Below are 14,763 nucleotides of genomic sequence, written 5' to 3'. Positions count from 1 at the left end.
CTGCTCCGCTCCTCCGCTCCTAATTGGTTCCGATTTCTCCGCCGCCAGGCGCCTTCGCCATTCAACAGGAGCTTTACAAAGGCGCAAGTACCGGGGTGAAGACCTGGACGCTGAAATAAACACGGCCCTGATTGGGCACCTGTGCACCTTATTTGCATGGAAGCTCGGGATTGGCTGGCCTCTTGGGTGGCCTGGGCGGTGTTCGCCAGGCTCGTGACCGTCCACTGCCATGGCCGGACCTGGCGCTGCTTTCCGCCGCTTGGGTGCCCTGTCTGGAGCCGGGGCCCTGGGCTTGGCCTCCTACGGGGCGCATGGTCAGGGGCCTGGGGATGGAGCTGGGTGTGCTTGGGGCGACGTAGGGGGTCTGGTGCAGGGATGGAGTCTGTGGGAATCGCGAGGGCTGCCAGCCACCAGCCAGCCTGCAAAGCCCGCAGCCCTTTAGAGCCCCTCCGCCCGGTCCACCGGTTCCCGCGGCGGCCCATGCGTGTCTCCGCCAGTGAGGAGCCTCCCGGGGGTGCCCTTGCTCCCCGGTGCCCACCGGGGTCCTCCCGGGACTTGGGGCGTCAGAGCTGATAACTTCTGCCTCTCCTTTCCACAGGCGCCCAGTTTCCGGATGCCTACGGGAAGGAGGTGAAGTAACTGCGCTGGGGCTCCCCGATTTCCGGGTCGAGGAGGGCACACAGTCGGGGGTCCCCTGCGGGGAGGGGCGGAATGCGGGGCTTTGCAGCTGCAAGGGCAGAAAGCCTGGGGTGTCGGGGGCCTGCGGGAGGGGCAAGCTGAGACTCAGACCTTTTGCCCCTGGGGATCCAGGCTCCTGTGTTGCTTAGGAAGTCCCCCCCTCACCCAATGACTCTTTCTCTTCTTCTTACAGCTCTTTGACAAGGCCAACAAACACCACTTCCTACACAGCCTGGCCCTGTTAGGGGTGCCCCATTGCAGAAAGCCCCTCTGGGTAAACTTTCCCCCTCCCTGACTCTGGCCCAGCCCCACCCACTCCGCAGTCTGCCCTTTGCTTATCGCCTTGTTTTCTCCTCTGTCTCCTCCAGGCCGGGCTACTCCTAGCCTCCGGAACCACCTTGTTCTGCACCAGCTTTTACTACCAGGCTCTGAGTGGAGACCCCAGCATCCAGACTTTGGCCCCTGTGGGAGGGAGCCTTCTAATCTTGGGCTGGCTTGCCTTGGCTCTTTGAGCTTCCTTGTGTTTAATTTCTGGGTACATTTTTGAGAGGTGACACAGAGAGGGGATTAAAAGAGAAAGGCAAAGAAGTATGGAGTCTTTGTTCATCTAACCTCCTGGAGGAAGAAGGGTAGGGATTGTCAATCTCGGAACTTCCTCCCTTTCTTAAGACGGGACCAGTGAGCTTTGGGTCTGAGGATAATGTTCACTTCAAGTTAATCTGTTACGAGGTTCTTAAACTCAGAGTGATAAATAATGCTTGAGGTAATGCAGATTCTCAGGGAAGTCCTCAAGGCCTGCGATCTGTATTCTAATAAGCTCATCACGTGGCTACTAGAATTTGAAGATTACTGTAGGGTGGTGGTTTTCAGCCCTGTCAGTCCACAAAGTGATTGAGCACTCATTTACTCTGGAAGCCAGGTGTAAGGCCAGGCAGGACAGGAGGAATGCCATTACAGTAGTCCCCCCCTTATCTGTGGCTTTACTTTCCACAATTTCGCTTTACGCAGTTTTCGTTACCCATGGTCACCTGTGGCCCAGAAATACAAAGGAGGAAATTCCAGAAATAAACAATTTATACTTTTTAGAAGGTGTGTTGTTCTCTGCCATCCCTCTCTGTCTCACTGTGATGTGAATCCTCCCTTTGTCCAGTTGCCAGCCGGTCAGTCACTTAGTAGCTATCTTAGTTATCAGGTCGACTATAATGGACTTGCTGTGCTTACGTTCACGTAATCCTTACATTGCTTAGTAATGGCCCCAAAGCACAAAGTAGTGATGCTGGCAATGCAGCGTGCCAAAGAGAAGCTGTGAAGTGCTTCTTTTAAGTGAAAAAGTGAAAGTGCTTGACTTAACACGTTAAGCGCCATGTCAGTCACCGGGTGACTGACACTATACTTTCCGTCCGGACCTCGTCAGTCACTGGTGCCGCCAGCATATCGGTGAAATCAGATATCTCGGGCTAAATGGAAAGGAAGACAACAGGCTTGGCGCTTAACATGTTAAGGAAATAAAGCCGTGCTTAGGTTGCTAAGATCTATAGTAAGGACACGTATCTATGAAATTGTGAAGGTGGAAGAAATTCATGCTAATTTTGCTATTGCAGCTCAAACTGCCAAAGTTACAGCCACAGTGCATGATAAGTGCTTAGTTAAGATGGAAAAGGCATTAAATTTGTGTGTGGAAGACATGAACAGAAAGCATGTTCTGATATAGATGGCAACCTGTCATGCCAGACAGCATTGAGCCTATACAGGAAGAAACTGTATAGCAGCGGTTCTCAACCTGGGGGTCGAACGACCCTTTCACAGGGGTCGCCTAAGACCATCGGAAAACACATGTATATAATTACATACTGTTTTTGTGATTAATCACTATGCTTTCATTATGTTCAATTTGTAACAATGAAATTGGGGGTCACCACAACATGAGGAACTGTATGAAAGGGTCGCGGCATCAGGAAGGCTGAGAACCACTGGTGTATAGGGTTCGGCACTGTCTGGTTTCAGTCACACACTGGCGGTCTTAGGACGTATCCCCCTTGGATACAGGGGGACAACTGTACTTACACTATACTTTGGGATTCAAAGAAGGGACAGAACATTATGTATTAGGGGTTAGAAAATGCTTCACAAGCCCTAGCCAATTTGGCTCAGTGGATATAGCATCAGCCGGTGGACTGAAGGGTCCTGGGTTCAATTCTGGCCAAGGGCATGTATCTCAGTTACAGGCTTGATCCCCAGCCCTGATCGGGGGTGCCTGTGGGAGGCAACCAATCAATGTGTGTCTCTTCCACTCACTAAAAATCAATGGGGAAAATATCCTTGGGTGAGGATTAATAAAAATAAAAAGGAAAATGCTTCATAGTGCTTGAGATGATCCTTGAAAGAACTCTGCTGTCTGAAGGAAACAGTAAACAAAGACAGAGGTAGGGAGCAGAGGAGGATGGGACTAAAGGACTCTTCCCTGTGGGCCACGTGTCTGAAAAAAGGAATGGGAAAAGGTGGCAAGGCAGGCTGGAGTAGCACCCACAGCATGTGGCGAACTGGCAGATATTTAGGGGGCAGTATTTATTAAGCCAGTGCTCATCAAGTATTGATCAGGTGTCAGACACATAAGGAAATTCAACTGTGAACAAGACAGATGCCAACTTTCCCTCATGGAGTCTTCCATTTAGTAGTGGAAATGGACCTTAAACAAATTTATCATTGTGAGTTGCGCTGTGCTTGAAGGAAAAGACCAGGGAGGCCGTGGGAGAGTGGGGTAAGGGAAGTTATGTCCTTTCAGATGGGAAGGCCTTGCAGGCTGAGGTAACCATGCACAACGCTGGAAGGAAGTGTATTTTAGGCAGAAAGAATAACTGGCAAAACAGGTCCAGAAGAAGCAGTACAACGTCTCTGAGGCCAGAGAAAATTGGGTGAGTTGGAAAACACGACATGTGGCAGGCAGACACTCAGAATTTCCTTGTAGTGAACCATAAATCATTGAAAGGCTTTTAAAGCGAGAGAGTTAGAATCTGTGATGTTTACAAGATCTGGAGAACTAATCAGAGGATGGCCACAGGGAGACCGGTCAGGAAGCCACTGAAGAGGTCCAGGTGTGAGGTGAGGGCTTGGCTTAGGGTGAAAAGGATCCAATTCAATATACATTTAAGATAATGCTGATAGGACTTGCTGATGGATTGCGCATAAGGGATGAATGAGAGGGAGATTTCTGGCTTATATGCCTGACTTGGTGGAGGTGCTATTACTCCGATGAGAAAAACTGAAGGAGGTTGCAAATTAAGGGGAGGCAAGTCTGAAGGTCAGTTTGGACATGTTGCTTCCAAAATGTCCAAGGGATGTCCAACTGGAGGCACCACGCAGGTAGTTGAGGAGCTCAGGGAGGCATCTGAGCTCAGCAGGAAAGTCCAGACTCAAATTTACTCTGCAACCCACTCTGGTCAGGCTTCCATCCCATGTCTTCCCCATAAATACTCTTGGAAGGATCCCATAACTCACTATGACCTCCTTGTTGCCAGATCTAATGGATGATTTTCGATCTCATTTTTCTCAGCCTCTCTGCAGCATTTGACACAGCTGGTCATACTGTCCTTGAAACACATCATGTTGCTTCTGTGACACCACTGTCTGGTTTTTCCTATCTCTGTGGCTACTTGTCAGCTTCTCCCCTTTGCAGTTTAAATCAATGGTTTCCAAATTTCAATGAAAAAAAATTAGAACTACTATGCATACATATTTTAATTTCTTTTTTTTTTTTGCGGGGGGGGGGGCTCTCAATATAATTTCATTTTTTAAAATTTCTATCTTTGTGTATGTTTTATAAAGTGCCTATCTGTAGAGTATATTGGAGGTGCATACCTAATTTTTCTGAAGGTGTGCATTCGAAAAAGTGCAGACCGTTTCTCTAATTAAGGATGCTTAGACAACCTCATTCAGCCCTGCACCTTTAATCTGCATAATTTTAGATCCAGGATTCCTGTCTCCCACCCTAGTTCCTCCTGAACTCCCGCCTCCTGTGGCAGCTGCAGTGTAGCTGAGTGCTCAGTGGAGCCTTGAAGGAGTTGGGTGATGAGCGAAAGGTGTGTGTTCCAGACCAGGCAACAGCTTTCAAGGCCGCCCTGAAGCAAGAGGGAGCCCAGAGCACTTGAGACCTGAAGCAATTCCTGGTGACTGGCTTGAAGATCGTGAGAGGGTCAGCAGTGAAAGATGCGGATAGCACTGGTCAAATGGTAGAGCGACTGTGCTGAGAGGTTGGACAGTTCAGTGAGGACAGTGGGAAGCCACCGAAGCATTTATATCCAGGGAGGAGACATGATTTGAGGTGTATTCGAGCATCACAATAATTCGTCACTGAAAGATGAGTAAAATAGGCCCCAGCGTGACCTCTAATGCCAGTGGCAGAGCCAGCACTGGATCCTCAGGCTTCTACCTCCCCGTTTAGTGCTCTGGATGCATTTCTATCCTCATCTCAGGCAATGCCTGGGAACTTCCAGGGGGAGGAGAACTCGGTTGGTTTCTGGAATGGCCACCCTCCATGTAATGTGATCCCTAATACCCGAGCTTTGTCCTGCCAGTAGGCGGGCTCTTGGGGAAGCAATATAAATGAGGCCTGCTTGGTCCTTTGTCCTTATTGTTACTATACGTTGTATCTCAACAGTCCTGAGAGTTGGTGGGAAGTGAAACTAAGAGAGGTACAGGAACTTGTTCTGTATCGTACAGCTAGGACCTGGGTAAGCTGTGATTCAGACTCTCTTCTGTTCAGTTCCCAGAGCTAAATTCTTGCCTTCATGTACATACCAAGAAACAGTGAGGACAGACCCTTTAAAACACGATTTGATACGATGAGCTCAGTGTTACAAGTAGGAACAGGTGGGCTGGCTCCACCTTTGGAGGCTGGTGAGACTTCCAGCCACCGGCTGGGTTTCAGCACGCACAGTTCACCAGAAAAGAGGGACAAGGTCGCCCTGGTAACAGCGAGAGGCGAACAGGGCGCCTGGAGCTCAGGATGGAGTGGGCAGCAGGAAAAGGCAGGAAATACAGAGGAAGTGCGGAGCTCACACTGAACAGCCTCCTGGGCCAAGCTCGAGTCAGCTTTGACTTCCCTTTTCCTCACATCCTCTGTCCAAGCCATCGTCAATCCTGTTGGCTTGAATACATAACTGGAATCTGACCATTTCCCACTGCTACCCTCTGGCCCCTGGCCCATGCCCTCATTAAATCTCCCCTAGTTTGCCTGGCTGGTGTGCTCAGTGGTTGAGCTTTGACCCATGTACCAAGAGGTTGCCAGTTTGATTCCCTGTCAGGGCACATGCCCAGGTTGCCAGCTCCATCCCCAGTAGGGGGCATGCAGGAGGCAGCTGATCAATGTTCCTATTTCTCCCTCTCCCTTCCTCTCTAAAATCAATAAAAACAGCTCTAGCCAGTTTGGCTCAGTGGATAGAGCATCGGCTTGCGGACTGAAGATTCCCGGGTTTGATTCCGGTCAAGGGCACATGCTGGGGTTGTGGGCTCGATCCCCAGTAGGGGGTGTGCAGGAGGCAGCTGATCAATGATTCTCTCATCACTGATGTTTCTAACTCTCCTCCTTTCCTCTCTGAAATCAATAAAAAATATATATTAAAAATATTTAAAATCAATAAAAACATTTTAAAAAAAATCTCACCTAGTTTTATGCAAGAACTTCCTTCTGTCCTTGATTATCGACAGCCTACTGTGGACAAAGGAGAGAGAGAGAGAGAGAGAGAGAGATCCTTCTAACACAGTAGTCCTCAGCCTTTGCTACATATTAAAGCCTGCTGAAGAATTCTCAAAAAGTTCTTACGGCCTAGCTGGTTTGGCTCAATGGATAGAGCGTTGGCTTGTGGACTGAAGGGTCCCAGGTTCGATTCCAGTCAAGGACACATGCCTAAGTTTTGGGCTCGATCCCCAATAAGTGGCGTGCAGGAGGCAGCCGATCAGTGATTCTCTCTCATTATTGATGTTTCTATCTATCTCTCTCCCTTCCTCTCTGAAATCAATAAAAATGTTTAAAAAAAAAAAAGTTCTTATGGCTCTGGCCCATGGTGCTCAGTGGTTAGAACATTGGCCCATGCACCAAAGGCTCAATTCCAGTCAAGGCAAGTACCTGGGTTGTAGCTTCGATCCTGGGCTCAGATGGAGTGCATTCAGGAGGCAACCATGTGTCTCTCTCGAATTGATGTTTCTCTCTCTTCCTCCCTCCCTCCCTTGCACTCTCTCTAAAATAAAAAATAAAATCAACGGAAAAATATCCTCGGGTGAGGATTAACAACAACAAAAATAGTTCTTGTGTCTGCACCTCACACAAACTATTCTAATTTAGTTGATATGAAGTGGGGCCCAGGCAGAGGTATTTTTAAAGCACCCCAACTGATTCTAACTTGGGGCCAGAGTTGAGGACCATTATTTCAGTATGTGAGGCTCATGTCTGGTCTCTGTCCAAACCCTCCAACACTTCCCATGTCACTCAGAGTATAACCCAATCGCCTACAGGCCATATGTGATTCTGCCTCTTACCTCCCTCTCATCCATTCTGTTCCTCCCTCATTCACTCTATCCCAGCTACACTAGCCTTCTTTTTGTTCATTGAACAATTAAGGCACATTCTGCCTCAAGACCCTTGCCCTGTGGCCTATTCGTGAAGCACTCTTCACTTAGAAGTCTGCATGGCTCAATCCTTGACCTCCTTTAGGTATTTGCTCAATGGTCACCCTCGTGGTGATGCCTTCCTAGTCTGCTCTCTTTAAAATTGCAACCCCATGCCCAGCTGGTGTTGCTCAGTGGTCGAGTGTTGATTCATGAAGCAGGAGGTCACCTGTTCTATTCCAGGTCAGGGTACATGCCCGGGTTGCGGGTTCAATCCCTAGTGGGGGTGGGGAGGGTGCAGAAGACAGCCTAACAATGATTCTCTCTCATTATTGATGTTTCTATCTCTCCCTCTCATTTCCTCTCTGAAATCAATAAAAACTATTTTTAAAAATTTAAATTGCAACCCCTGCCCACCACTCTCTATTCTCCTTATTCTGCTCTATTTTTCTTCATCGCACTTGTCACTTCTGATGGATTTATTTACATTATCTGTCTCTTCTTCACTAGAATGTGAACTCCAGGGGATCAGGAATATTAGTTAATTGTTTTGTTAACTGTTTTTAACTGGTAAATATTCCTATCACCTTAAATGCTATCTGACATACAGTAGGTGCTCACTAAATCTTTGTTGAATACCTGAATTTCTGTATGTCTATGTATTTTGGTGGAGGGCAGTCAAGCCCTTGTCTGAAGAAGATGATACCTGAAGCTGTGGGAGCAGATGAACGTCCAGAAGAACATGGACATACCGGCAAAGGAGCCCCCCAAATCAACTCCCATATTCATATTGGTGAGTTTCTCCTTCATCTGCCTGGTCAACAGAGGCACCTGAGGTTGTCCTGGACTCTTCACCCCCACATCTCATCCTCCCGACAAGTTCTGTATTGTCCACTCTGCACTCCCACAGCCATTCTCTCCCCCAGCCTGGGTGCCCCATTGTTTCCCACATTACAGTTTTTTAAAAATATATATATATATATATTATTGATTTTTTACAGAGAGGAAGGGAGAGGGATAGAGAGCTAGAAACATCGATGAGAGAAACATCGATCAGCTGCCTCCTGCACCCCCCCCCCCCCCCCCCCACACACACACTGGGGATGTGCCTGCAACCAAGGTACATGTCCTTGACGGGAATGAACCTGGGACCCTTGAGTTCACAGGCCGACTCTATCCACTGAGCCAAACCGGTTAGGTCCCCACATTACAGTCTTAATGGTTTTTCTAAAACAAAATTTTGACGGTAACTTTTTCTTAATTAAATTTGGTCAGAATCTTTCAGTAGGTTCCCTGCTGCCCTTGGGGCCAAGGCCCAGCTCCCAGGGGCCCTTTGTGCACTCGGGCGGGCCTCCCTCTCTAAACGCTTCCCTGGCCACTCCCTCCGCCTATGGGCCCCAAGGCATAGGATCCCTCACACCTCGGGCCTCTGCTCAGGACCCAAAAGAAGGGACTTTATGCGGGAAGCCTTTCCTGCTGACTGCACTGCCTCATCCGGTCTCCCTGAACTTAACCTCCCGCACACTCACTGGTGAACTGGTTGGCAGCCTGTCACCCGCGTGGCTGGGCACGACTTTAGGAAGTACTGTCATCGCAAGGCATCCGTGTGGGTCACTGCTGCGTCAGGAATAAGAGACAGCGAGGTGAGCTGCAGGGAGGCAGGAAGGGGGCCGGGAGCTAGTCCTAGAGGCCACGGGGTGACAGTGTGAAGGGTGTCCCGCTGCGTCAGGTCAGCGAGGCCCGAACCACCCTGGGAGGAGGGGCCTGGGTCCCGAGCGGTGCCAGCTGCCCTCGCCTCTGCGGAGGGCGCCGAGCTCTCCGTGCGCACACCCGGCGGGGTTGCCGGGTAGGACGCCGTCGGCTGCCTCCCCGAGAGGACTTCCTCTCCGGCCTGCTGCAGGGAAACGGAAGAGGCAGGACGCCCACCACGCGGAGGAGCCCGCGGTCCCGGGTCCGCAGCCGGGCAGGGGAGCCGGCGTCCTTCCTGCGCAGGCGCGGCTCCCGGGCCGGGAGGGCGGGGCCCAGGCGCTGAGGGGCGGGGCCAGACCCCGGGCCCGCCTCCACGAGCTCGCGGGAGCCTCGGAGCGCTGGGCACCCCGACTGTTTTAGGGGCTTCAGGTGAGCGGGGGACGCAGAGGGGTCAGGAAAGCTCCCTCGAGGTCGGGCCATCGGTCTGATCGCGGGTCCATCCGTCCTGCCGTCTGCCAACAGCCGCCTCCGCGGAGAATGGGGGAACAAAGGGAGGGGGCGGTTCTGCAAACCCCGGAGGGAATCCAGGGTCCCAGGTGCTCTGCCCCGCCCGCTGACACTTTCGGTTTCTCCCCGAGTCAGAGGCGCCGCCCGAGAGACCCTGGGCGGGCGCCGGGCGCAGCCGCCTCTCCGCGTTTGCCTGTGCGTCTTTGTGTCTGTCTGTGTCTGTCAGGCTGTCCCCGAGCTTGGCTCCACTTCTAGAACCAAGCTTCCGGCAGAGCGACAACCCGCGGACCTCATCCCTTCCCTATGGCAGGTAGGTGGGCCCAGGGCGAGGGTCTCCGTTATCCCTCCCCCCCCACTTGGGAGCCGGGTGTCGGACGCACCCTCCCGGAATGTGCTCGGACTGGCTGGGTGGGCCCCTCCCTTCCTCTCCGGAGCCGCCGCCCTGCTCCCCAACCCCATCTTTTTCAGTCTCTTCTCACCACGTTTCCCCCGCAGCCTCGAGGTCCCCCAAGGGCTAAGGGGCAAGAGGAGGAGGTCGCAAGTCTCTCTAATGGACCCCTGCCCCCCTACAGGATACTTGCCCCCCGCAGGCTACGCCCCTTCGCCCCCTCCTCCCTACCCGGTGACCGCTGGGTACCCGGAGCAGGTGCAGCATCCCGGGCCTGGACCGGCGCCGGTGCCCGCCCACGTGCCTGTCCCCGCGCCCGGCTTCGCTCTCTTCCCCTCGCCCGGCCCCAGTGCCCTGGGCCCTGCGGCCGGGCCAGCCGCCCCTCTCTTGCCGCTGCCCGGGGTGCCTTCTGGCCTCGAATTCTTGGTGCCGGTGAGTGGGAGATGGAGAGGGAGCAGCGCCAGGGCGGGGCCCCGGCGCTCGGGGCTGCGCGCTGAGCGGGGCGCGACCCCGCTGTCTTTCCAGATTGACCAGATCCTGGTTCACCAGAGGGCTGGGCGCGTGGAAAGTGAGTGGAAGGACGAGTAGGTCGGGCCTGGTGACGGGCAGAGAGTGGGCTCCTGGGCAGGCGCGGGTGCCTGAGCCCCCGTGTCACCCTTTGGCAGCGCGCCTAGGCTGGGAGACAAGTAACCGGTATGAACTGCGCTCGGGGGCTGGGCAGCCCCTGGGTCAGGCGGCCGAGGAAAGCAACTGCTGTGCCCGTCTGTGCTGCGGCGCCCGCCGGCCCCTTCGTGTCCGTCTGGTGGACCCCGGGGACCGAGAAGTGCTGCGCCTGCTCCGCCCCCTCCACTGTGGCTGCAGCTGCTGCCCGTGTGGCCTCCAGGAGGTGGGCGGGAGGGATGGGTCCCGGAGAGGTGGGAGGGGGACAGGAGGTCATGCCATGCGGAGGATCAGTGATGGAGCATCACCAGCATGAGGCCTGGGAGTGGACGGGTGGGACTGGAGGTCTGCGAAAGGGGATGGGAGGTCTTTGAGGGGAGACCAGTGATAGAGCTGGAGGGGTGAGACCCTGTCTACCTCCCTCTCCAGATGGAAGTGCAGTCGCCACCAGGCACCACCATTGGCCATGTGCTGCAGACCTGGCATCCCTTCCTCCCCAAGTTCTCCATTCAGGACGCCGACCGCCACACCATCCTGCGAGTGGTGGGGCCCTGCTGGACCTGCGGCTGTGGCTCCGACACCAACTTTGAGGTATCAAGAGTAAGGGGCGGTTCCTGGGACCTTCACACACCAAGATGGCAGCTTCCAGGAGGCAGGATGGCCAACGCTAAAGTCAAGACACAGCTCATGGATCCAAACTCACTGTGACTCCTGCCACACTTCCAGTGTTCCTCCCTGTAGAAATAGGATGGCTCCCTGGTCTTATAAACGCATGAAAAGTGGGTTTCATCTTGAGGGCCAATGCTTATTGTTCCCTACAGCCATATTGAGAAGGAGAACTAGCCACGGCCAGGCTGGATTTAGAATGGAGAAGGACCCATGTGACGGTTGTGCCTGAGTTTGTGAGCTCAGACGCTGAAGCAAGTAGTAATTTAACTTATTAACCCCCTGTGGCTTGCCTTGCCGATCTTGAAGTCCAGTGGCCTCTCCAGCCTGGAATTCGGGTGAGACCCTTCTTACCATGCATTCCTGTCACCACCTGGACCCTGGAGAATCCAAGTGGTGGCAGTTTCAGCATGAGGCTGGGGAAGCACCTTTGCTTGTAGAAGACAAAGGCACTTTACAGACCCTTGACTTTTTTTTTTTTTTTTTTTAATATATTTTATTGATTTTTTACAGAGAGGAATGGAGAGGGATAGAGAGCTAGAAACATCAATGAGAGAGAAACATCGACCAGCTGCCTCCTGCACACCCCCCACTGGGGACGTGCCCACAACCAAGGTACATGCCCTTGACTGGAATCGAACCTGGGACCCTTCAGTCCGCAGGCCGATGCTCTATCCACTGAGCCAGACCAGTCAGGGCCCTTGACTTTTTTTTAAGTTTTATAATTGATTTTTAGAGAGAGGGAGGGAGAGAGAGTGAAAAAGAAACATTGATGTAAGCGCAAAACATCAATCCACTGCCTCCTGAACATTCTTACAGGGACTGAGTCCACAACCTGGGCATGTGCCCCAACCAGCAACCTTTCAGTGCAGGGGACAATACCCAACCAACTGAGCCACACTGGCCAGGGCCAGATCCTTGAATTCTTTAAGGGATAATTACCTGTGCAGATAAGGAAGAAACAGTAGGTTATAATCCAGTAGACTTTCCAAGCCATCTGATGAGGTGTCCTCCCTAAGGTTACTTTTAAAAATTGAGTCACCTTAGCAGCTGAGGGAAGATTCCATGATAGGAACTGGTTGGGAACAACATAACTTGGTCACTTCTGGGTGGGAATGTGTAGACTGTGGGGTTCTCGTAGGGCCAGTCTCCCTCTTACATAATTATGAATGGTCCATGTTTGGGGCTGTACTCTTGGGACCACACAGTTGGCTGTGAGAGAACCTGCCCAGTGTGGGACTGATCATCAGGAAGTGCCCCAGAGGGGTAGGCCAGTGAGGGAAGGGGATGGGAAGGACATAGGAAATCGTGATAGTTCTAGTCACTGGAGAATGAGCACAGGAAAAGGACCAGGGAGTCGCTGTGAATTACCATCTACATCAGCAGGACCTATTGCCGCTGGGCTCAGAGGGTCTAGTGGAAAGCATGGTCCTCAGAGGCTGCCCTCTCTAGCTGAGGCTGCAGTGCTGGACAGGGCCCTCCCTACTTTGCAAAGGAAAGGCAGCCCTTGGGGCAGACACAGTCTTCTAGGCGCCTGGTTGGCTGACAGGGTGCAGTCAGAATTTTAGCAGCCTCCCTTGCCCTCTTGGTCAAGCTTCTTGGTGTAGGGCAGTGGTCGGCAAACTCATTAGTCAACAGAGCCAAATATCAACAGTACAACGATTGAAATTTCTTTTGAGAGCCAATTTTTTTAACTTAAACCATATAGGTAGGTACATTGTTATTAACTTAATTAGGGTACTCCTAAGCTGGCCTTTGCTAAAAACGTCCTCAATCTGATTGAGGTACGTTCGCTGAGGTCGACCCCTTCCAACTCTCCCATCCACACTCGTCTTGTATACTTGTTTCTTATACAAGTACGGTTTCCGAAAACCGACTTCTGCGCATGGGCCACGAAGTTTCAATCGCACTGTACGTGCATGCCCGCATGTGGTATTTTGTGGAAGAGCCACACTCAAGGGGCCAAAGAGCCACATGTGGCTGGAGAGCTGTGGTTTGCCAACCACTGGTGTAGGGCACAAACTGTGCTAAATGTGGGTGGCAGGGACTTTGGTAATAAAAACAAACCTAACAACCAGCCATACATACACTACGGAGACTGGACTCTGTTATGCTTCCGCTTCTCTCACCACTGATGTTCCATTGACACGTATGGTCCTTCGAGAGAAACACAGCCAAGTCTGAATCCTGATTTTTGCTGTGTATTTCCAGTGTGACTTATGGTGACTCGGTTTCCCCAGAAGTCACATGGAAACCCAAGGCTGTGAGGATTCATTAAGCGTAGAGCCGCACAGTTCATACAGGTGCCTGCGGGAGTAGGACTGAAGACAGGCGAGAGCAGTTGCATCCACCCTAGTTGGGTCTTTTCTTCTTGCCTCTCTCCCTCCTGACAGGTGAAGACCCCCGATGAGTCCCGCAGTGTGGGCCGCATCAGCAAGCAGTGGGGCGGGCTGCTCCAGGAAGCCCTCACAGACGCGGACGACTTTGGCCTGCAGTTCCCGCTGGATCTGGATGTGAGAGTGAAGGCCGTGCTGCTGGGAGCCACGTTCCTCATTGTGAGTTGGCTGCCCCGCCTTTGCTCCCACTGGAGGCTTGCACTTCCTGGCCTCCTGCTAGGAAAGCGTTAGGAACAGACTTTATGGGGGGGGGGGGTGTTGCAGTTCTAGACCTGGGTGGTGACCGCTGAGCCAGGCCGGCCCAGCCGCATCTCCTGTTGACAGTCCCCTCCCCTCAGGACTACATGTTCTTCGAGAAGCGAGGAGGCACTGGGCCCTCTGCCATCACCAGTTAGACGGCATCTCAGGGTGAGGACCATCACCTCAGCCAGAACTCAAGATGGTCACCTGGCCTGGCCCGGCCCCTCTTCAGAGGCAGCCCCTTTCCTCCATGTTTACTGCAGCGGACAGACAGGGATGCCTAAGAGGCTGGGGCCATGGTGCCCCATCCCTACCCTACTCCCCTGGCCTCCTTCACCTGTGGCCCCCACAGAAGGGTATGTATGAGAGCCCTTCCCCTGCTACCTCTCACCGCTGTCTCCGGCCATCCCTCAGCACACAGGCGTATCGGCTTTCAGACTTGCCCTACTCACTTCCTCTCACCCCCTTCCAGGGCCTCTGCTCTGCTCTGCTCTGGATGGGGCCTTGGGAATCCAGAGCCCTGGGGTTTTACAACAGAGCTGGGGTGGGGAAGGGTAAACCGCACCAAAGATGGCTGATATGCCACCCACCTCTGCCTCAGCTTGACCAATTAGTTCAGCCTCAGAACGTGGCACTCAGAGGGGATCCCTACTTCCCCAGCAACGGCTCTAGGGCCTCGGCCCAGTGCCAACGTCCTCTCCCCCTGGGCCCTCCCCACAGCTGGTGCTTGCTGCAGCTCCGTGTGCCTTAACCAACCACCCCTTCCTTCCCTGTTCCTATAAAGGAGGCTGCATCTTTGTATGTTATATTCATATAAACTTTGTAACGTTTTGGACATTGGAAGATCTATGTCATGGGAGAGGGCAGAAGAAAGAGTTGGTATGGGGAGAAACAAAGGGAAATATGGCAGCTGGGCCGGGTGGGGCTGGCCCGTCTCGT

At 52.7% G+C, this 14,763-nt stretch overlaps 2 protein-coding genes across 6 annotated transcripts; both read left to right on the top strand.

Moving 5' to 3' along the window:
• The first annotated feature begins 157 nt into the window (after positions 1 to 157).
• TMEM256 (transmembrane protein 256) lies at positions 158 to 1,766 on the top strand. The gene is made up of 4 exons (XM_036341955.1): positions 158 to 314; positions 599 to 630; positions 872 to 952; positions 1,047 to 1,766. Exons 1-4 carry the CDS (start codon positions 230 to 232, stop codon positions 1,188 to 1,190), a joined length of 342 nt encoding a protein of 113 aa, XP_036197848.1. The 5' UTR covers positions 158 to 229; the 3' UTR covers positions 1,191 to 1,766.
• A 7,531-nt stretch (positions 1,767 to 9,297) lies between these two features.
• PLSCR3 (phospholipid scramblase 3) lies at positions 9,298 to 14,659 on the top strand. Of its 5 annotated transcripts, none has more exons than XM_036341409.1 (8): positions 9,298 to 9,396; positions 9,610 to 9,784; positions 9,970 to 10,294; positions 10,388 to 10,430; positions 10,528 to 10,748; positions 10,952 to 11,113; positions 13,582 to 13,743; positions 13,909 to 14,659. In XM_036341409.1, exons 3-8 carry the CDS (start codon positions 10,025 to 10,027, stop codon positions 14,188 to 14,190), a joined length of 1,140 nt encoding a protein of 379 aa, XP_036197302.1. In that variant the 5' UTR covers positions 9,298 to 9,396; positions 9,610 to 9,784; positions 9,970 to 10,024; the 3' UTR covers positions 14,191 to 14,659. The 5 variants fall into 5 exon arrangements, with proteins under 5 accessions (XP_036197302.1, XP_036197300.1, XP_036197301.1 ...); XM_036341407.1 differs by having other exon boundaries at positions 9,315 to 9,396; positions 10,047 to 10,294; XM_036341408.1 differs by having other exon boundaries at positions 9,318 to 9,396; positions 9,701 to 9,784; positions 10,047 to 10,294.
• Positions 14,660 to 14,763: the final 104 nt, after the last annotated feature.

Source organism: Myotis myotis, unplaced genomic scaffold (assembly GCF_014108235.1).
Source record: "Myotis myotis isolate mMyoMyo1 unplaced genomic scaffold, mMyoMyo1.p scaffold_m19_p_17, whole genome shotgun sequence".
NCBI classification, from domain to species: domain Eukaryota; kingdom Metazoa; phylum Chordata; class Mammalia; order Chiroptera; family Vespertilionidae; genus Myotis; species Myotis myotis.
Note: the sequence above shows the minus strand (reverse complement) of the source record. Positions and strands in the feature narration are given on the sequence as shown.

Excerpts from the sequence above, each read along its gene's own strand:
- TMEM256 (XM_036341955.1), top strand. The coding sequence starts at position 230 with ATGGCCGGACCTGGCGCTGCTTTCCGCCGCTTGGGTGCCCTGTCTGGA. Across the intron at positions 631-871 it reads CGGATGCCTACGGGAAGGAG|CTCTTTGACAAGGCCAACAA; the intron begins GTGAAGTAACTG and ends TTCTTCTTACAG. Across the intron at positions 953-1,046 it reads ATTGCAGAAAGCCCCTCTGG|GCCGGGCTACTCCTAGCCTC; the intron begins GTAAACTTTCCC and ends TGTCTCCTCCAG.
- PLSCR3 (XM_036341409.1), top strand. The coding sequence starts at position 10,025 with ATGGACCCCTGCCCCCCTACAGGATACTTGCCCCCCGCAGGCTACGCC. Across the intron at positions 10,295-10,387 it reads GCCTCGAATTCTTGGTGCCG|ATTGACCAGATCCTGGTTCA; the intron begins GTGAGTGGGAGA and ends CTGTCTTTCCAG. Across the intron at positions 10,749-10,951 it reads GCCCGTGTGGCCTCCAGGAG|ATGGAAGTGCAGTCGCCACC; the intron begins GTGGGCGGGAGG and ends CTCCCTCTCCAG.